We start from the raw sequence: 22,986 nt of genomic DNA, 5'->3' as shown, positions 1-22,986 counted from the left end.
AAAGGATGTATTTGAGCTTAGGTCTGAAGGCTAAGAAGGAGATAGCCAGGTGGTGAATGCCAGAAATGTTGCAGGCAATGGAAGCAGCGCGTGCAAAGGCACAGGAGGGGAAAGAGTACAGCACGTTCGGAGCTGCAGGAAACTCAGTCTGGCTAGGGTGGAGCAGTCAATGAGGCTGCAGAGGAGAGAGCCCGATCTTGAAAAGCCTCCTAGGACACATTAAGCAGTTCAGACCTCATCCTTTTGTCCCTAGGAATTGTTGTCAAGGCTTAAACAGGAAAACACCATGTTAGAAAGAGCTGCATTAAGGGCCGGCCCGTGGCTCACTCGGTAGAGTGCGGTGCTGATAACACCAAGGCCCCGGGTTCGGATCCCACATAGGGATGGCCGGTTCGCTCACTGGCTGAGCGTGGTGCTGACAACACCAAGTCAAGGGTTAAGATCCCCTTACCAGTCATCTTTTAAAAAAAAAAAAAAAAAAGAAAAGAAAGAGCTGCATTAAGATCAATTAAGATCATGTAGGTATCTAAAATGCAGAAGGAGTCACAAAGGGTGCAGTGAGCCTGAAGGCAGGGATAGCAGAGTCCTGGAGAAGATGAGTCCTGAACTACAAGCATGCAGTGAAGACAAATAAGAGATGGGCTTGGAAACGTGGAGGACAGGACTGCAGTTGTTAGAGGCAGTGTGTATGTGTGGGTGGCTATGTGTGCAGGGAAGGCCACGCTTTCCTTTCTAGTTCTGTTTTCAACTTTGGAAAAGTTTGCTCTTGTTTCCATATAAGCTCTTAAAATTTGGGTAACTAAGCTAAGGGAAAAAATTATTGCTCTGCTTTCCTCTGCCTTCTAGTATTTTGGCTCCCTCTGATACTGTCTTGGGGAAATGATTCTGACTTCCTCCTGAGTCAGAATGGCAGGCTTTTCTGTGGTCCAAGGGCAGAAGATGATCTGAGTTACCCAAGCACTCTGGGCAATGTCAACCTTCCTTCAAGAGCAAAATTACACACAAACAAGGCAAATCTAGGCTGTACGAACCCCATTCTCTGTGATGAAATAAGAAAAGAACTAGAAGAAGGAAAAAAAGAGAGGGAAAACAGGAATGGCTGAGAAAATGAATGAACAGGTGACACAAATTCAAGCTGGATATAAAGACCATGTGCTGATGGGAGTTTTCCATAGGACAAACAAGGTCTGCTCTGAAAGTCTTACAATTTCTGGAACTATTTTGGGGAATGAGTCCATGCACTGATATCCTGGTATATCTGAGAGGGACCATCACGGAGTGGAAAGAGTGTCACACTAGGAGTCAGGAAGCAGATCTGGTCCCAAAACTGCTATTGCTGTGTGACCCAGGCTAAGTCACATTCTTGTGTAGTCTTGAATTTATACAAAATGAAGAGATTTTATGATTTCAGATGATAGGTCTGCTCTGAATTTGTTTGCAAATGTTATAAAAAGAAATCTACCTTCTCCAACTGTAAGGTCCAAATGGAATAACATATGTGAAGTACTTCTTACCTATGAAGGACTGTTCAAATTCTATGTCAGCTACCACCATTAGGAATCATCACTGCTACTGAGGAACATGAGAAAGTTCCACAGAAAAAAAGGTTTTTAAGAGCAGAGGAGAGAAAGTTGTGGGTTATTCTGAAAGAGAACTGGGATCTGTGCCTTGGAAAGGAGGCTTCCGGGAAGGTATTCCTAGGCTATCACCAAGGAGGGCATCGGGTAAGGAGGACCCAGGGGGCTGACAGCTCTGTCAATGGGGTACTAGATCCAGCAGGAGCTGGAGTTCAGGAATGTGGTACCCAAGGATGTCAGAGGCTGGACAAAGGCAAGAACACCACTCCCAGAAATCCTCCAGTTTCGAAGCTGAAAGTAATTGGGGGCTACTATTCATTGAGCTCACCTTCCCCTATTGTCCCCCAAGCCCCATCATTCTGCATTCCCAGGGTCACCAAACGCACCCTGTTCTCATCCATCTCCATGTCTTTTAATATTCCTTCTGCATGGATTTCTCTTCCTTTTGTATCTTGTAGCAAACACCCACTCATCTTTCAAGAATCGCTTCCTCTAAAGAATTTTTTCTAGTCCTCCAATGCCCTAAAGAAGAATTAACTATCCCCTGTCTTGTCACCTCACGGTCCTCAGTAGAGGACCCCCCCAGCAGCCATGCCCCCTATCATGTGTGCCCTTCTACCTTCTATTGTTCACACGTCAGTTCCTGCTATATCAGTCTCAAGGGCTTAGTAAGTTGCAGTATCAACTCAATGCGTGGTCACCACCAGCATTTTTAAAGGTTAAATAGAAAAATACTAAAATGTCTCACACGAAGTAAGGGTAAGTCTTATCTTGTGAAAGATTTGTTTTAGTTATGTGTGGGTGCCTCTACTGGGTCATGACATAAAACGTATTTCTTAATATGGATCACACTCAAGTCTTATAAAGCTATTGCACCATAAGCTCTTTAAGGACCAACTTCTTTTAGCTTTGAATCCTTAAAACAGAGCATAGTATTTAACACACGATACACAATCAACATGTTACATGTGCCAGGCTCATGCATCTTTCATTGACTGAATCTTCAACCCCCAAAATCATGTAAGTTATTATCACCCCCACTTCTCAGAAAAGGAAGAGGCAGCTGACAGGTGAAGTGACTTGCCCAACAGGCCTACCTAGCTAGTGGCACAAATACAGCTCCCCTTTCTGAGTCTCTGCCTCATTATCCACCCCCATCCACCTCAGCTGGAGGGAACAAGAAGGAAAGATTTTAGTACTTTGCAAACTATAGAGTACTGCAAAGGTACTGTCATCATCTATTAGGGGCCCAAGTTCATCCCTGCTTTTGTTTCCTTATCTCTCCCACATCCACATTCCTACCCACCTGAGAACAGGAGCCAGGGGTAGCAAATTCAGAGCCTTCTGGGCAAAGAGCTAGGTTTTTGCAGGGCCAGAAGAGATTTGGGAGGTCATCTCATCCACTCCCCTGTGCCCTCGAAGCCTTGGAGTAAAGTCAAAGGGAATAGATGGGAATCTCTCTGTTAGAGAAGGAAGAGATCTTACAAAGTTATGGCATAGACCAAGCACGCTCCATCTTCTAGTCCTTTGGATGAAGTCAAAAGACCTGGTATCTGGTTCCTACTCTGCCACTGTGTGTCCTTGGGCATGTCCTACCCTCTCTCTGCCCAGCAGTTTCTGCTTGCAGGGGTTGTCATCACTAAACTCTTCTTCACACTAGCATTTCTGCTGGTCTTTCCTCCCAAGGTCAACTCACTGGGGCACAAAGAACGCCCTGGCCCTTGCCTACATCCTGGAGGAAGATAGCAGCACACAAAAGAGCAACTGCTAGCAGAGCCACGCCCCTGGGAAGAGGAAAACCAGGAAAGACATGGCTGTGTGTTTACGAAATTCACGAGCAGCTGCTTCCTCTGCTGAACCCATAGCCATGGCGGCCCAGCCCTGCCCTGACCCCATCAGGACCCCCCAATTTGCCATCTGTTAGAGGGTCAGGGAGGAGGTGACCAGATATGCAAGTTGTCACCAGACAGGAAATGGAACTGATATCTGTTCCCTCGTCCTAGTCCAGCTGTACAGTTCACATCTTTGATAGGGGTGACTGTGTGGGTGTGTAGGTGAGAGGGGGGTCTATGAGGGACAGTATGTGCATATGCTTGCGTTTGTCTGTCTGTCTGTGTGTGTCTGTGGCTCTGAGTTCTGGCAAGACAGAGAAAATGGACATCTATGTGTCTGAGTACAGCTGGGTCTTTCTGCCTCTGTGTACCTCTGTCCACATCTGTGAAGGTATACATCAGCGTGCAGGCCTGTCTGACCCTATGTGCCTGTCTCCATGACACCATGTAGGTTTTCTGTGCTGGGTTCCATTGTCTTCCCTTTCTGGAAAGCAGTCAACTCGTGAGCAATAGGGGAGGAAACTGAACCCTCTCCCATGTGGCATGTGATTTTTGTCTAGACAAGTCAGCTTGCTGTGACAAGACCTACCCTCAATAGACCTAGGTCAAAGTGCTTGGCTGTCATAGCCTGTTGCCTAAGGCTCTGCAGTGGCTAAACCAACATTCTTGGGGTAACGCACTGCATCACTGGGGCTTAAAGACAGACTTTGATCCCCAAATGCAGAGCACCTTCACAGGCTCTGCAGGGAGACGGTTCCACCTGAGAAAGCAGATCAGCTTGGTCACTACAAAGTCAGCTGTGCCACAGAATCTCTCTGTGAAAAGGTCAGGGAGTCACCGGGCCCCCAAGCTCAATTCACGGATGAAGAAACCAGGCACAGACGGGAAGCATCCTGAGGCCACAAGCTCATTCATCATTCATCAAGCACCTACTGTGTGTCAGTGACTGCACTAGGCACAGAGAATGAATTACCAGGTGGTTAAGCCACGGAGTCTGCTATGAAAGCACCCATAGTCTGGTTGGGGAGGCAGATATATAAGCAGGAAATGGATGGAACAGGCCAAAAGCCACAGCAGGAAGGAAGTGCAAAGGGCCATGGGAGCACTAAGAAAAATAGACAATTCTGTTTTCAGGGACTGGGGAAGGTAGGCTAACCTGAATAATGGTCCCCAAAGATGTCCTAATCCCCAGAAACTAAAATGATGTTACATACATAACTAAATGGACTTCATAGATGAGATTAAGTTAAGAATCTTGAGATGGAGAGATTATCCTGAGTTATCAAGATAAGCCCAATGTAATCAGAAGGGTCCTTAGAAGAGGGAGGCAGGTGGTTCAGAGTCATAGAAGGATGTGAAGATAGAAGCAGAAGCCAGTGAGTGACAGAGAGAGAAACTGGAAGATTCCATGCTGATGGTTTTGAAGATGGAGGAAGGGGCCATGAGCCAACAAATACAGACAGCTCCAGAAAGCTGGAAAAGACAAGGAAATGGATTTTCCCTAGAGCCTCCAGATGGAACGCAGCCCTGCCAACACATCGATGTTAGCCCAGTGAGACCCATTTCTAACTTGCAACCTAGATGTAAGAAGGTAAATTTGCGGTGGTTTAAGCCACCAAGTTTGTGGTAATTTGTTACAGCAGCCATAGGCAACTGATACAGAAGGTTTCATCAGAGATGAGGTGGAGCTGGCACTGTATTCCATCAAACGGGGCTAGCTATCTAAGATAAGAGCTCAGGGCAGTAGAAAATACCTAGAAGTTTGGCATGCCTGGAGGAGAGGGCATAGAGAGAGGAGTCAAGAGGTGAGGCCCTTAGAAGCGCCGGTCCTGTGGCACTGGCTCTGCATCAGGCTGCCTGAGACCGACTCCAGCTTCTCTGCCTTCTGTCAAAGTGACTTAGTTCTTCTTAGCCCCTGTTTTCTCTCCTCTTAAGTGAGGATAATGGAACCTTCACTATAGGATTTTCGGGGGAGTGAAGACCATTTATGTAAAGTGCTGGACATAATGGCTGGCTCACAGTGAGCTCTCAATAAATGTCAGTCGGTGTTATATCTCGGTCAAGTTAATAGGGAGTCCATAGAGGCTTGGCTGAAGACTGAGAGATGCATCTTGCATTTCTTGGCACCCCATGCAGCGGCTTTTGTGCCATACTAAGCTGCCTCTTTCTCTATCCTCCTAACCTTAGGTGATGTCTTTGTGTTCCAACGACCGTTAAACACAGCCACATTCACAGGTAAGAATAGTAACTTGGCTTTCCCTGGAATTCCCTGGGACAGCCAGCCCTGACTCCAGGGGGAGAGTTCTGCTACGTGGCACAAGGACAGTGGGAGCCACAGATGCCTGCTTGGAATATGAGAGCTACATTGCATAACCTGGGGAGAAACCCTGATAAAGCTGCAAAACCTGCGATGAGGCAGACGCCCTTCATCCTCCACACCATTCCCTGTCCCAGAAACCTGGTGTTTTCATTACATGGCCTCTTGGTCCTCACACCCTCACAGACCTACCCATCTCTGGCTCAATCCAGGGTCCTGATCTTTACTTCTGTCTTCCTCACAGTCAAAACCAGGACAACAGAATCCGGGGAATCCTGGGAAAAGGACCCACTGCCACTTTTTCTCCTGGCTGAGCATTCCTAAACTCTTTGCTGCGCGGCTACAGCTTCCAGGCATTTCTGTGCCCTGGCCTCTCATATGGCTTACATGGAATGGATCACTCAGTGCCGTGACTCTAAGTCATTCAGGACCAAGAAGTCAGCTGTGCACCAGGCTGAGTGTTGGGCATTTGGAGAAAAATGGTAAATAAGATCGAGTTCCTGCCCTCACACATTCACAGCTGAGTGGGCAAAAGACAGGGAAAGATATTTATCACTCCCTTCCAAAACCATCTTTACATGGTAAAACAGGCTTTCAAACTCAAAGTAAAGACTGGAGCAGCCCAAGGGTTGGGACAGCCCCTGGGGCATACTTAAATGATACTCTTTAAGCAGCTGTCTATGCAGCTTCTGCTTCAGGCTAACTCTAGCTGGCCTTTAGCTTCTGGAACCTCCCCTCCTTGCAGAGTGCAGAGGGCACAGTTTTGTCATCAGTTAGAACCCTTAGAGCAGCTGTCTACTAGCTCTTTGACCTTGGACAGCTTAAGGCATCTCTCCAGGCCTGAGTTACCTCATCTGTAAAGGGGCTTCATGCTGCTAAGAGAAGACAAGGGTAAAAGTGTCTAGAATGGTGCTAGCAGACTAGGTGCTTTACAAACGCTAAGATCAAAATATTCCTATCCTGTGCTACAGGATAAGAGTCAGACTCCTCATTCCCTTCTTGAAAATAAACTTTGGTCCCCCTGAACACTTTGTCTAATTGCACATGGCCGGTGCTCTAGGATATAAAAGAGAGGAAGTTAGGAAGGATCCCCTTTTAATTTTTTTAATTGGAGGAGATTCCAATTAAGGCAGTGGCTCTAAGAAAACAGACTGTCCTCCTGCTGAGAGCAAAGCTCAGAAGACACAGTCAGCAAAGGGTTACCCTTTAGTGCAAACGCCCCTTCCCCACTGTCACTTCACATTAAAGGGCCAGGAACCAGAGAACAAGCTGGCCAATGACAGCTGCTCTCATTAACAGTTTGCTCCCCCAATTTCTCTCCCTTCTGGTCTTGACTTAAATTAAAAAAAAAAGAAAGAAAGAAAAGAAAAAGCAATGAAGAAAGCCATCAAAACAGCTAGTCCCTAGGATTCCAATGCCAAGGCTGGCAAGAGGTTCAGATGCTACTTTCCTCGTGGTGCCTACTCTGTTGGCAGCAACTCCTTCCCCTTCTTCTTGACCACTCTGAGTCAGGCGCTCGCCTGCCCACTGAAGCACCCTGCACACATCTCTATTACAGCCCAACATTGTACTGGGGCTCTCATGCTTGGCCTGGTTGTGCAGGCAGCTAGATGGGATTACCTTGGGAGCAAGGGCTGAGCCTTATTCATCCCTGTGCCTTCAAGAGAATGTTCTCTATAGTGTTCTCAAGAAAGATTAGAACAACTCATTGATTCTAGCTTTTTGCTTTTTAAGCACACATTTACTTAACTGAGCTAGAATCCCTGGGAGGCCTTGGTAAGTTCGGGAGAATAACATACATGATATAGAGGATCCTTGCCCCCTTTAAAGTCTAAAGGGAGACACACATCGACAACTCCAGTACAGAGTGAGATGAGCTATTGCAGAGGAGAGTGGGGAGAGGCTGTTGTCGGGAGACATGTGCCTGCAGCCAGGCTCAGACACCAGAAAAGGAGGAGCTGGCTTCAGTCTCTCTATTGTTCATAATTCTTACTGTGAATGAGCAAGGATGACAGTCAACAACAATACAACCTGCATGTGTGGTGCTTAAACATCCAGCCATTGCTGTCTTCTGGGTTCCTGCTGGACTCGGGTGAGCTTCTCTGAGTAGGGCCCAGTGGGGTACAATCAAAGCAGGTGCTCAGTCACGTTTGCTGAATATGCCCCTCAAAACTTTTAGCGGGCAGGGAAAACAGAGATTACTGATGGCGGCTCAGAGAGGTGGGATGCCTTATCCTACCCTCACTGGGAATAAGGGTGAAGAATGTGAAATGGGGGACCCGTCTGTTTGAGGCAAAGCAGCATGTGTCCCATCCCAAGACCAGTCTCCAGGGAACTGTGTGAACTGTGCAGGGCCCTCAGGCTGGGGGAGGGCTCGGCCTTCAGCAGACTTCCTCTTCTCCCACCAGCACTGAGTTTAGGGTCTGACCAAGTCACCCCAAAGGTCACGGAGGGAAGGGTAGATGTTTTTGCAAGAAGCTGAGAATTTCACTGAATAGTAAGTGTCTGCCCAAGCAGCATTTTAGCACTCTATGAGTCAGGAGACTCAGACTTTGCGACTAACTTGACATGTGACCTTGGGCAAGTTTCTTCTCTAAATTTCTTCATCTATAAAGTGACAAAGTTGGACAATATCGGAGATCTCTTCTAATTGCAACATTCTATGAGCCCAAAGCTTTTGTGTTTATTGAGAAGAGGAATTACAGACCCTATTGGATCAAAACTCACAGGATGGAAAGAAGCAGGAATTATTCTCATTCTACTGAAGTAGTTCTGGGATAAGGTGACTCTTCGGATACCAAGCAGAGAACAGAAATGAGGGCTCCCTGGCTTTCAGTACCAAGCTGGAAACATTTAGCAAACCACAGTCCAGGGTTCTGCTTGCAAACTGAGGACAAGATGCTACTTACTATGCAGCAGGCCACCAGGGCTCCTTGAGCAAATCCTGCCAGGACATCACCAGGATGGTGCTTGTGGTCAGATACACGGGACAGTCCTGTGTAGAAGGCCATCATGATCAGGGTGAACTGCAGCAGGGGCCGGAGAAGGCGGGCACCTTGCCAAGTGAAGCGAGCCTGCAGGTAGAGCTGGAGGAAGGAGACAAAATGAACAGACACAATTGAGTCCCCCTTCACATGCTCTATAAGACCAGGCCAACACACACGACATTTCTGCTAAATGTAACCATCCAGACCCTGGGTGGCATGTTGTAGACAGAGCTTTCAGTTTGGACATGACCTTAAGCCACTTATTTAAATGCTGAGCCTTAGTTCTTGATCTAAAATATAAGAAAAATAGATAACACATGTAAATGACCTTTGCACACTGCGGGGCACATAGTAAGCACTTAATAAACATTAGTTTCCTTTTATCTTTTTCTGGATTGGAACTAATTAGAAAACAGTAACTGGGGTTATTAAAATTTTTTTTTTCACAATTGATGACAACTCACTTAACACATTAGTGTGTTTCCCTGGGGTTTACAGCTGTACCATCCCTACACTACCTGCCTTTTGGTACTGCCGTGAAAATAAAATACACAATGATACGGGGAAAGTATCACGATATTCGCAAGGGGATGCTTTCTGCTTCAAAAGAAAGCAACTCTATCAAAGGACAGGTTTCTAAGTTACCACTTGGAAGATAAATTTTGAATTAGAATGAAAGGAAACACATAAACCAACCAGACAATGCCAGAGAACTTTCAGACAGAAGTTGACAGACACTAAACTGGGTGGGGTAGAAGAGTAACCTGAAGAAAAACGGAAGAAAAAAAAAAAAAAAAAGACCACCTCTGGCTGAAGCAAAGAAGTTGAAATGACGTCAGCTGGGCATTGTCCCCTGGAGTTATCTTGCTGCAGTTTCCGTTCTAACCTCTGGGCACAACCTACTTCCCAGGTTCCTGTGGGAACTTGGGAAATGAGGGGGAAGCGGCAAGGGGACAAGGGGAACTTCCGACTACAAATCAAAGCACTGGGAGAGGCCAGGAGAAAGGAGAAGAGAGCAGAGAAGAGGGGATGATGGCCTAAAGATAGACCCATGGCAGTGACAAAGCCGGACTTTGCTCTTCCTGAGACAAATGGACACCTTTGTGGTGGTCAGGACAGAGCAAGCCAGCAGCCAGTCCTGAGGAGACAGAAGAGTGGGAGATCCCAGAGTCACTCTTGGCCACGAAGTATCTGGGACTGAATCCACAACTGCTTGGAAAACTGATCCAAGAAAGCCAGGCATGGAAAACAACAGGCAACTTTATAAGCGTTTTGAAATTACATAAGTATTTGCATTATTGGAAAAATCTAAGAGCAACAAATAAAAAACTGATAAGAGACTGTGTCGATGTTGCTGGCTGCAAAACAAGTGGTAAAAATCAATGGCTTTCTCATATGTGATAATAACAACTTAAAAATCTAAAAGAAGTGATAAAATCATCATAATAGTAAATATAACTAAATACATAATAATTAACTTAGCAAGAATTGCATAGGGCCTTTATGAAATATGGAATATAAAAATGTGAATAGAATTTTTATTTGAAAGAACACTCCACTTTTTTTTTTTTTTTTTTTCCGTGACCGGCAATGGATCGCAACCCTCAGTGTCGCGCCCGTACCGGACCGGGACCGGCAACGGGATCGCAACCCTCGGTGTTGCGCCCACACCTCGCTCAGCCAGTGAGTGGCCGGTCTATATGTGGGATCCGGACCCTCGGCGGGAGCGCCGCCGCACTTCCCAAGCGGTGCACTGTAGCAGTGCGCCACCGGGCCGGCCCAGAACACTCCACTTTTGAATTCAGAAGTTGACATGTAAATTCAATTCGATTCCTATGGTCCTCCTAAAAAGATCTGGAGAAAACAAAAACTCAAAAAAATTATTCTAAAGATAACCAGAAGACCAAACCTGTGATACTAGCCAGAATAAATAAGTAAGAAGCCAGGCACTATGACAGGTGCCAAGGACAAAAAACCGAGAAGTTATAATTCCTGCCCTATGGAGCATATAGTTGGGGGGGATACGTGAAAACAAATAAATGTACTAATGTATTTTTTTTTTTTTCTTTTCTATAAAGATGACCGGTAAGGGGATCTCAACCCTTGGCTTGGTGCTGTCAGCACCACACTCAGCCAGTGAGCGAACCGGCCATCCCTATATAGGATCCGAACCCGTGGACTTGGTGTTATCAGCACCGCACTCTACCGAGTGAGCCACGGGCCGGCCCAATGTACTAATGTATTTTATAGAAGTTAGGAAGGAAGTTGGGGGTCCAGGGTCAATTACTAAGGGGAAGAGATGCTTGACTGAATCCTAAAGATGAATGGGTATTTGCTAGGAGTGAAAGGGACAGTAGAGAGGGGTGTATGTTCCAGACAGAGGGATGGCTTCCCCGAACTCCGAATAGTTCAGAATAGCTAGAGAAGAGGGTGTACAGGGAGTGAAACAGGGCTGCAAAGACAAGCAGGCGCCAGTTCGTGACAGACCTTGGGTGTCCGACTAGGGAAACTGACCTTTATCAGTAGGCCAGTTTTTCCCAAACCATATTCCATGGAATATTAAGGGTCTTTTTAAAAAAGACTGGTGAATGCTCTATACTAAATCCTTATTTTGACACTCCTAATGTTCAAAAGGTTACTTTTATTGGTATAAATGAAGAGAATTTTAATTCATGTTGAATTTAAATATGTAAAAAGTACACCCAAGATTTAACTTTGAATGAACATTTTTCCTTCTAATGAATATTTTGATTAAGGTAATAAACCTTTAAAAGTAGAGATTATTATAATAATGTAAATGTGGTCTAAAGAGCAGCCGATGCCACTGGAGACATAAAACATTTAATTTAGAAACAAATCTCCTTTCACATTTAATTTCTTGTCATCTTTTTATTTTACTGAAATTAAAGACTCTTTGGCAATGGACGGGGCTGGGACAGGTAACAGAAAGAGCACAGGTTTTAATCAGAAAAATCTCATGAGACTCAGTTTTCTCATATAAAATAAGTGTAACAACCACTATCTTACAGGCTGTTGTACAGACTGGTTGACAGCATAGATAAAAGCATGGCGTGACGTGCTACTCAATAAATAAGTGATTTTATTCTTTAATCACTTTTCTTAATTGGGACCTAGTAGCACCAAGATTTTCTTATTTCCCTTATGGAAAAATCTACAGGTCCTCAGAAAATGCTTGTTAAAAATCCCCAACCCTTCCCCCTGCCTTCCGCACACAGACTTCAGGTCACAGGCCTTAGAAACCAGGGTGGGGCAGAGGAAGGGTGGGTTTCCCAACCGGACAAGGCCCACATGTCCCCTTCCAGTGATTCAGATATTTAAGGTTGGAGTTTAATAAAAGAAAAAAAAAATGCATACATCAGAGAACCTTGAGGAGAGAGGAAGAGACCCATTAGCAGAATAGCTCCAGGAAGGGAGGAAGGGAGTGCTTTATGAACGAGAAAGAAGTAGGGGCCATGGGAAAAGAATTCCTTGGGGAAGCAGCCAGACATGGAGTTACAGCCAGCAGATGGGGGCTTGCTCCCCCATGTCCCCATTTATGGAGGAATGCCTTAAGGCCATGACTGCTCCTGGTGTCTGCAGCTTGGAGGAAAGCTGTGCAACAGTAAAGTGTATTTTGGGGTGAGATAGCCTTGATTCCAGTCCTGGCTCTGCCACTTACTAAGTGTGTGGTCACTTAACTCCTCAAAGCCTCAGTCTCCTCTTCTGTAAAATCAGTAGAACAGTATCTCCCTCTCAGAGTTGCCAGGATGGAAGGAGACAACATGGAAAGGACCCCATCTGGCACAGGGCAGGCACTCAAGACACGATTCAGAAATCTAGATCACTCTTTTGCCTTGGTAAGTGAGATTTAACTCAATGACTGTGGCGATTTCACCACAACAAATAAATTACTAAAGAAGGAGATTGCACGATGATCTTCACCCAGTGGCTACATCTGATTTGAGTAGACTGGTGGCAACAGACTCTGAGATTGATTAATGATCTGATAACTCCCTCCATCCCACACCAATCTCACTGCTAAATAGATTGGTTTTGCCAGTTTACAGATCAATTCACATGAGATACTCCAGGCTAGAGGTTTGGACCTCACTAGGATCAGTGAGTACATTCTGGAGCCTGGGGCAATAAGTAACTCTGGAGGCTCCATTCATTCTCACTCCACAGGGGGCAAATACAACTATTCAAGAGAAGATGGCAAACCCTGTAACCATGCCATGCCCCTATCCTGGACCAACAGAGCAAGGAGACTTTCCCAGAATCAGAATGCCTGCAGGGGCTTCAGCAAAGTCCTAGGTGCCCCAAAGAGGGTGATTAGAAGAAGGCTGAGCAGAGCTGGACAAAACCAGAAAGCTGAAATTGCTCTAACCTCTCTGTCAGCAGCTGGTGACATGTCTTATCTGGGTTTACTTCCCCATCTGTGTGAAAGCCTCTGGGCTGAAGAATCAGCATCAGAATCCACTTCCCAAACATCACTCTGACACTGCAGAAAGTGTTTGATTTCCAGTCAGAACAACTAGATTGGAATCTTTTTTCTGCTACGTACCAGCCAGAGTAAGTCACTCCGCTTCTCTGAATTTCTATTTTATCATATATAATATAAGGAGATTTGTTTATTCAAAAAAAAAGTTGCAAGCATCTATTATGTTCAAAACTCTGTGAAACACAGAATGAATGCAATGAAATTTTTTCACTAAAAAGGAATATTATCTTAAAATCCTTTTCCTATACTAAGATTTTGCTTCCAGTTGCTAAAATGAAACTGCTGACTATGGATATCATGAAGATTCCTCTGCCTCCCTTCCCCTAAAATGATGGATTCGAAAGTCCCTGGCATATAGAACTCACTCTATAAATGGAGTTCTCTTCTCTGTCTTGGTCCTCGCTTCAAAGCTGGGGTCCTGTGGAATTCCAACAAAACCTCCTAAGAAAGGCCTGTCTGGATTTGAGCCTGCTCTCCGGTCTGAACCAGCAGAGTCAATGTGTGGGTGAGCCACACTCCGTTCTTGCTAAGTCATTTGTGTTGCCTTATGTGATTTGCATACTGGTGAAACAGGTCTGCACTGTCCTCTCACTTCATTTCCATTGCTCTTGGGACAGCTCTGCTAAGAGTGAAAAGGAGGCTTTTGTCCTTCCTTATGTCCCTGCCTACCCTCTTCTTGGAAGCCAGTCCAGATCACTGACGCCCACAGTGAGAAACTTTCTCCCTTCTCTAATCTCCTCCATGGCTCCCATTTGGCTCTGGTTCATATGCCTAGTGGCTCACCGTCATGCTGTAGAACTAGAATTTCTCTCTGGAAAGCTATTTAATACTTTGAGGACACAAAAAAGAAATTTTAGTTGACTTTCTCCTCCTTCAAAAGAACATCAAATCTCGTCTTCCGTCACTATCAGGAGGAGGAAAGGAAACTACCATTTTGCTGAGCACTGTTCTAGACACTGCTAGGTGCTTTAAATTACATTACCTGAATTGTCACAATAGTCCTGTTAGTGGACACTGCTGTGCCCATTTTACAGACGAAGAAATCAAGGTTAAAAGATGTCAGGTCACTCACCCAAGGTAACAGTCATGATTTACATTGAGTAAGTTCGCCTCTCTCTGAGTCCATGTTCCAACTGTGGAGCCACCTGGTTTCCTTAGGGAATTACTGCTTCATACAAAGTACTGTTCTTTTGTACTAGGCCTCTATCTTTAGAGAAAGGAGTGATTTGAGGGAACTACACAGCTGTCATGGACAAAACGACAACCTCCAGGGGACATCTGGAACTTCAGCCTCCTCTAATGCATCTGTCACACACTTTAATAACTCCCATGTCCAAAACACAAGTGTACAACTTTTGTAAGAGTTTGACCAGAAGAATCTCTGGACCTGATCTTAATCTAAGGGGAGTCTGAACTGACTTAGCATACCTCACGGAGAGATAACAGCTCTTTCCTCTGTGCTCTATCCCCTCAGTACCCCCCTAAGCAGAGAACCTACCCAACTGGTTTGCAACTATTTACTTTTCAGGCTTTCCACACAAAATTATGAGCTCTTTAAGAGTTCCCAGGTGCTCACACAAAGGGTCTGAGGATCTGGCACAGAACAGGTACTCAGAAACGGATGTATGGATGCACAGAGATGAATGAATGCAGTAGAATGGAAAAAGAGGAAAAACATCGGGTACAGTGGTTTATTCCCCTTGGAAACAATCTTGTTCCTACAATGGGTTTCTACAGACATGCCCAGGATCTGTGGGTATGCCTCGTGGGCATACCAGACCCCATGCTCCGGGATTTCAAACATGTCGAACAAAACCTCAATGACTAACAACCACAGCCCTGAGAACACAGCTGTCAGAGTAGGACCACTTCCCTGTTTCCTTGGTACCCAACAAACCCTCGGACACAAAAACAGTTCTCACGGGGCAGCATAGTGAAGAGTCTAGTAAAGAGGTGAGCAGAGCTCTTTCCTGCACCACACAGGCCCTTAGTGGTCCAGCAAGTCAGTGATGGAGGGACAAAAGAAAACAGTTCTGATTGGAATGGAATAGAGCACGGCCTGGGAGTGTCAGGAGGCCTGAGATTCATTTATTCATTCATTCCTTCATTCATTCATTTATACATCACATATTCATCACATACTTACTAAGTGTCAGGCATTGTTTTGGGAAGTGGGATAGAGTAGTGAATCAAGAGACAAAAAAATAAGTCTCCCCTGTGGAACTTAAAATTTCGTTGGGGGGAGACAAACAAACAAGTGAATATATAGTATGTTAGATGGTAAGAAATGGGTGGAAAAAGAAAGGCTGCAAAGGGGAACAGGGAGTATCAGTCTTGGAGCAGTGGCTGTCATTTTAAGCAGTACAGTCAGGGAAGGCCTGTAGAAGGTTCGGGAGCAGGTGCAGATTCCCGGGGAAGAGGACAGCAGCTAGGCAAAGACCTTGACATAAACTTGCTGCTGCTGAATCTGAGTTGCAGAGTGAGGAACTGGGACTGATGATCCCAAAGCCAGTGTGCTCTCCTCTCTGTTTCCTACCAGCCAGCAAAGCTATACTGAACTGAATGCCTACAGTTCCCCAAACCACCATCCTCCTTTTCACTTGCACACAGGTAGTTTTTCTAGTCTCCCCCATCTCCACGTGACTAACCCTGTTGGAGGCCTTCCCTGGCTTCTGCCACCCTCTGCTCCAGGTTAGCTTGGCAGCCACAATTCTGAGCATCCAGAATAAGCTACACATACCCTTGCCCCCACTGCAGAATGTACCAGCCTGTTACCATCATCTAATGGTACTCTAGATTGAACCCTCCAAGGGCTATGGCCATGCCTTACTAATCTTCATCTTTCCAGCCCTGGTGTGATGCCTGGTGCAGAACAGTCACTCACTAAATATCTGCTGAATGCTGAATGTTGAATGCATAGGGTGAGTTTCTCAAGGGCAGGGCCCAGGTTTGATTCATCTCAGTATCCCCAGAAGGCAGCAGAGCACCTGGCCCAACAGAGGAGACACCAGGTGTGCTACATGAATTGGTACCTGCCCTGGTACTGGCATTTTATACAAATAGCCATGTCATCCTCAATCCCTGACCCTGGAGGTGTAGGGCCAATCCAGATGGGGACCTCTGTGGTTCAGGCCAGGGCTTAGAGGTAGGAGGCATAGTTTATGCTTATGTATGCTGTGGGGTTTTCCTTATTAGAATTTGCATTAATCTTTAACAAGCCTTACCCTCATCTTTAAGTTTTTGTGCCCAGAGATAATACGGTGTTTGGAACATGATTTTTCCAAGCCAATCATCTTGCAAATCTAAATCTAATATGGAGTGCCCTTCAAAGCCATGGAGGCTCTGGATCAGCTGCTGCCAAAGGCCTGGAGTGCAGAGGGCAGGTGCTTCTCGTCTGCTGCTCTCTCTGAATTCAATGATAATGTGGGCATAAGTTTGTCCCTGATGGCCTCCCATGTTCCTTTTTAGCACTTAGGGCAGTTCACATTCCTTTCAAATAGAACCATTGAGAGATAAATGAACACCATCTAATCATACTCTCTCATTTGACAGATGGGGAAGGTAAGGTCCAGAGGAAAAGCGGCAACAACTCTGCAAAACAGACACGATCGTGATCATCTCCACTTTAGAGATGAGTGCCCAGAGGCTCTGAGGCTAAGTCACTCATTCATAGTTTCATAGCTGGTAACTGGCATGGCCAGATTTGATTCCACATTCATCTGATTCCCAAGGCAAAAGCTGTCAATGTTATACCCAGCTGGCTCAAATGTGATCCTCTCCAACACTCCAGGGAAGCTGTAAATCACAGGCTGTGTTACAAAAGCACAGGGTGCCTTGGGGGAGTCCAGAACCTACTTGCCCAACTCCAGCACTTCCTGGAGCCCAACATAAAAGCACTGGAAGGAGGGTCCATGGTCTTCCCTGACTGACTGCAGGATTTCCCACCTCTGGCAGGCAGCAACGGTGTCCATCAAACTTGCTTTAGAAAGCTTTGCAAATTGGACGTTACAAGGGCTGGGATTTTTGTGTAATATCACATAAAAACAACCCCTGGCAAAGAGAGCTGTCCTCAATTTTTGGCCCTTAGCCTCAGAGGTTGTTTTAGGAAAAGATAACTTTTGAGCTAAAAATAGAACTGTGTATATATACGTTGTATACTAGTACATGGGTGTCTGTGAGCTGTGAATGTTGAATGTGTGTACTTTTGCAAGAGTTCCCAAGGGCGTGTGGTATGTACAGTGGTAATAATATGCTTAGGAGCTGGAGGATGAAGGAGAATCTTCTCTTTCTCCTCCTCTCTTCCTTTCTTCTCTCAGTTGTGTTCTCCCTCCCTCCCTCCTGCCCTTCCTTCCTTCCTTCCTTCCTTCCAGCAATATGAAGATACAATAATTTTTTCCTCCCTCAGAGAGATGCAAATAAATCTTCAATCAAAATATACTCTTCACCCATCCCCCCACAGAGATCTCTTGCTGGAATTGCAACTGGGAAGGTGGTGATGGGGAGGGGGACAGGATGCGGGGGACAGGGAGGAGACATCTCAGCCATGAAAGGCAGGTCTTTTTCAGGTGAAATCGCAATTAGGGTCAGGAGGTTATATTCTGTAAGTTTATCCCGAAGAAGTTTGTTTTCTGTTTGTTTTTTGATTCTGTAGTGGAGCACAATGAAAAGAAAATACAACATTGGAGTCATAAAGACCAGCCTTGAAATACCTTTTCGGTCTCTTATTGGCTGTAGAACTTTTGTTCTTTAACGTCTTAGATTTAGGTTTGTTTTTATTTGCAAACAGAATAATCAAAACCTATCTCATCAGGTTATTGAGAAGCAAATGTTATAGTGTAAGCTACACTCGGTGCCTGGCACACAGAAGCCACTTAAAATATGTCAGCAGCTTCACCTCTTGGGCAGCTGTGAAGGACAGAGCACCCAGTGTTGGCTTCAAAATAATCCAGTATTTTTCTCTTGGAATAAAATGTAGGGACATGAAAAAAATGAACACATACCCAACTTCTCTAAGCACCTTTGCAAAACACTGAAATTACATTTGTAAAATTGCTTCCAGCCTTGGGTAAAATATACACATGGAGCAGGAACCTAAATATCTTTGCTAAATTATCCTTTCTAAGAGCAAAACAAGAACAAAAACAAAAAATGAAGCATGGAGGGAAGTGCTATTCATGAATACATAAAATCCATGTTTAATGTCTTTAATTAGGTTGGGGCCTACCTTTTAGCTCTGCATCCTAGGTAATGGGAAGCCCAGAGGCCTCCCAACTTGGAAAGGATTGGGGAAAAAACAAAACAAAACAACCTCTCTGTTGTTTTTTCCAATTCCTAATTATGTTTTTTAAATAAGTTAAAATCAAAATGCTCTTTTTCCAAACAGCTTATGCTCCTCTGAGCTATGTCTGACCTCTCAGCACCTTCTTGCTCTGAACTGCATCAAAGCAGCAGAAAGCAGGAAGCATTTTGGCACGTGGAGCCGTTCAAGGAGAGAGGAAAGGTAAGGAAGGCCGTATGTAACTGACGAAGAACACGGGCCAGCCCACTGTCTGTAGGCACCGGCAGGGAGGGGGCACTTCACCAGCACTGTCCGAGCATCTCCAGGAAATCAGAGCAGACACGGCCATGAGAAGGGCATCATGTGAATTCAAATAATGGTTCCACCACTGGTTGAAGGACCTTAAACATGCTGCTTAACCTCTCTGGGCCTTGGTCTCTGGATCCAAGAAATGGGGATAAAGATTTTTGTACTTCACAGTGTTGTTATGAGACCACATGTCCTCATGAAAGCAGAGGTGTGTTGCAAAACTCAAAATCACTCTACATAGTCAAAAAACAATGATTTTAAAATCCCTTCCATCAGTAGACTGTGGAAAAGGACTGGTGTGGTGAACATCACAAGGAATTTGACCAAAAATCTTGGATTTGAGCAACAGATCTGGTGTTTATGTAAATTTTGTCAGTTTACTTGAATTCTCTGAGCCTTCCTTACTTATCTTTTCCCACAATAGTGATCCTATTATTCATAACATAAGGTAATTCTAAGGATTAAATGAGATCATGGATTTTCAGAAAATAGTGGTTATACCATAAAATGTTACACAAGTGTCTTTATTACTTTATAATTTCAAAATGGGTCCATCATCCATGTCAAGCAGCCATGGTAAATACTGTTTTTATTGAAAAGTAGAAAAAGCTTATAAAGTAAAACAACTTCCACTGAGGCAGTGGCAGAGCTCAGAATGGAACCTAACTTTTCTAGCTAACCTCTTTTTCAAGTATTTCACAGTGAAGTCTGTCCCTAACAATTTTGAAGGCTATAATATCAGAAGAGATTCAGGCTGGGGCTGAAAGCCATTCAAATCAGACGAAGGTACTTACCACCAAATACAGCATAGTGTACATGGAGAAGGAGGCGTGGCCAGAGAAGAAGGACTTCCTGCAAGAGCAAGAGAGGGCCATGAGGGGGCCATATTCACATCCCCGATAAACACTTGACTGTCTGTCTTCCCTCCCTAGACTGTGGCCTGGAGAGCAAGCACTGTGTCTTGCTCACTCTGCATCTTTGGTAGTGCTTTGGACACATGCCTGGAACATAGCAGGCACCCATAAATGCATGAATAAACAAAACAATGAATGAATCAATGAATGGACTCACCAATGCTATATCGTAATGGTTTATTTACATATATGCTTCAATCATCTGATTGTGAGTTCTTCAAGAATAGGAACTTTGCCTAATTCACCCATCAAAACCAGAGCCCAGCGCTGGGCCTGGCGCTTGTAGGTGCTCAGTAAGTGCTCACTGAACTGCACTGCATCAAAGGGTACATGCCATGGCCACAAGGAAGTGGTGTCTCACCTGGCTTCTTGGACTTTGCTTTCATCACCTCTGCAAGTGTAGTTGTGAATGTAACCCTGGGAGCAGTTGATCTGGCTGAAATCAAGGTTGCAGACACTCAAGAAGTGAGGACGCAGGCGCCCTATGGACACTTTGGCAATGTCTGTGAAGGACTGGCTGATGGCACAGCCAAAAAGGAAGCAACCCACTTGCTTATAGAGGGCTGCCACATAGGGATTCTGAATCGTTGACCGGGACTTCTCCTTCAGGTAATAGATCCGGTAGAATTCCCCTGTGATGATCTAAAAAGGAAATTAAAAGGGGGATTAGGCAGTATCAAGACCCATCCTCAGAAGTGATGCTGTAAAGGAGATTTAATGACATAGGAGAATATTCAGTAGTTAACTGAAGGTTATAATCTATAAAATCCAAATTTTCTATTTAAGAAGCATATGGACAGAAATATGCATGGGAAGAAAAATCAAAGTGCTAACATGGTATTTATTGCCTTTGTTTAAAAGTCCTACATAGCTATATAACACCTTTGTAATAAAAATATATACAATCAAATATATTTATAAGTAATTTTTTTTTTTTTTTAAAAGAGAGAAATTAGAACTTAGCTATGAAAAAAAAATTAGATGAGGAATCAAGGGCATGCTTAAGGGTGATCAAGATGTCAGGGGATCTGAGCAAATCTCAGGATTCTGGGATTTGGGGTAGAGGATCACCAGCAATGATCTGACTTACTAAGGGCCTCGGCCTTTGTGGGGGTTTCTATATGAAGGGGTGATCACCCCAAGGCGAAGTCCTGGGTTTGAATCCAGATGCCGCCACCCACCTGGTGTCCTTATAATTTAACCTCCCAAGCTTTGGATTCCTTCTCCATAAAAGGAGGCTACTCACCTTTGCAGAGTTGGTTTAAATGTGATAACAAGTGATGCTCTTATTTTATGTTTTAGAAGTGTGGTGTGATGAAAAGAACACCAGTCTTAAAAATCGAGAAATTTTGAATACAATGCCCTTCAGTGTTTGTGAATCTGCTCACATCAGCCAGTGCTGTCTCCTCAGATCCTGCAGGACAGCGAGTGAGTCTCAATTTTCATACCTTTCTTCCATGCCACTCTGTCTACTACTTGAGGCTTAGGGGAGATTTATCACTATTAAAAAAGAAAAAAAGCTGCTAATTGGCGATTGCCTACTGTATACCAGGCATTGCTTTTATATACTTTATTTCATGAGATCCTTACCCACAACCACGAGATAGATACATTCAGGCTCAGAAAGAGGAAGCATCTTGCCTGAACGGCCTCTCTTACATTAAGAAAGGGGCCCGCTGATGCTCTGTAAGGGGCCTGTCCGTGATGTCCATGTGACAGAGGACTGACTCCACTTCGGTGATGCACCACCACGTGGGCAGCCTGCAGCACAGCCCTGGCCACTTCCTGGTTGCAACCACAACCCAGGGACAGTGCTGGTCAACTCATCACTCACCACAGAAGTCCCTTTAACGCTTCCTCACAGAGCACAAGGACGAGCTACACTTGCCCTTTCAGAGAGCAGAGCGTGTGGTCACAACCGCAAGGGAAGCAATAGACGGACATATCCGGACACGCCCTTGCAAAGGCTCCCGTTACTCTTTTACAGAGGGGGAAGGCGTCAAGGCATAGGGTCTGATCAAGGTCCTCCAGGGCTCCAGAGTCTGGGGAAGGACAGCCATGTAGGAGGGAAACACCAGCTGGGCCAGGGATGAGCAGGTGCAGCAGTGAGAACAGCTACTTCCACTGCCAACGTTCACACAGTGACACTGTGTTTATAAATGCTTTATATTTGCAAGTGCCACACTGGGTTTTCCCAGATCATACTGAGTGTGATTTTTTATTGGAGGGACATGGTCAAAGGCCAGTCCAGACAGCATCCTGGCTTGGCCATTCCTTGCGAGAGCAGAACTAATATCCAACTCTGTGTAGATGCTCAGAGACTCTCTGTTGAAAAAAGAAATGAATGAAAGAGAGCAGGATAGCAGTCCTCAGAGTTGCCTTATTGAAAAATTGGAAATATCCCCTAAACATTACCAAAAGCCCTTTGATAACACATTGTAGAGATTAAAATCTGAGAAGCATGGCAAGTCAGAAATGAAAGGGGCCATTATATATGGAAGAAACTGACGTTCAAATTAACCCACAGCTAAAGATTAGACCCAGGTGTACTGACTCCCAGCCCAGCATTCTTTCCTGCCATTCACAATCTAATTCCCCTTTTGAACCTGTTTATACTTTTACCCTATGTAACCTTACAGGCTAACAAGTTCCAGATGTTTACTACCACAATCATGTTCTCTTTCTTATTCTTTATTTACAAGTCACATATGTGACTTTATATGCAGAGGAAGAACACTGAACTAGGAGCCAAGTGGTCAGGCCAAGTGAGTCCCTACTCACTGAGTAAATTTGGGATAAACAGGTTTCTCCAGATGAGGACACGGGACTCTCCGATTTATGACTTCATAATTGCAATGACGTTTATTCTCAACTCTCCTGTGCTACCGCCACTACCAGCCTGCCCACCAAGCAAAGGCACTAAGCAATAGCAAAGGAAAGTTTCTTCCTCAGAGGTGACACTACAGGCAAGGAGCAGAGGCAGGGGCCCAGGCACAGTCCCTGCTCTTGGATTGCTCCTGAGTTCCCTGAAGCATGCACTGTCACGGATTAAGAAACTCCTTCTAAGCAGACTTGGCTTGAGCATCAACCAACATAATCTCCTGTTTGATGCTGAGAAAGAACACATGGGTTTCCACTGCAAATTAGCATCTCTTACATGACTTACTGATTCATCTCATCTCACGTGAGTCACCTGACTGCTTCAGTCATTTTAGGGAAAAATGGGTTTGATTACAATTCAAGAATTCTTCAGCTCTAAGATCCCATCACT

The 22,986-nt window shown here is 44.9% G+C and overlaps 1 protein-coding gene across 1 annotated transcript in view; it reads right to left on the bottom strand.

Annotated features, from left to right (window-relative positions):
• PPAP2B (phosphatidic acid phosphatase type 2B) overlaps nucleotides 1-22,986 on the bottom strand; it is a 79,175-nt gene that overhangs the window by 5,765 nt on the left and 50,424 nt on the right. Inside the window, exons 3-5 of the mRNA XM_008588122.1 lie at nucleotides 20,077-20,357; nucleotides 19,596-19,653; nucleotides 8,636-8,812 (exon numbers count right to left, since the gene is read on the bottom strand). Of these exons, the coding sequence (XP_008586344.1) occupies nucleotides 8,636-8,812; nucleotides 19,596-19,653; nucleotides 20,077-20,357 (516 nt within the window). The remainder of the gene's footprint in view (nucleotides 1-8,635; nucleotides 8,813-19,595; nucleotides 19,654-20,076; nucleotides 20,358-22,986) is intronic.

The sequence above is a fragment of the Galeopterus variegatus genome, unplaced genomic scaffold (assembly GCF_000696425.1).
Source record: "Galeopterus variegatus unplaced genomic scaffold, G_variegatus-3.0.2 Scaffold122, whole genome shotgun sequence".
In the NCBI taxonomy this organism is placed as follows: domain Eukaryota; kingdom Metazoa; phylum Chordata; class Mammalia; order Dermoptera; family Cynocephalidae; genus Galeopterus; species Galeopterus variegatus.
Note: the sequence above shows the minus strand (reverse complement) of the source record. Positions and strands in the feature narration are given on the sequence as shown.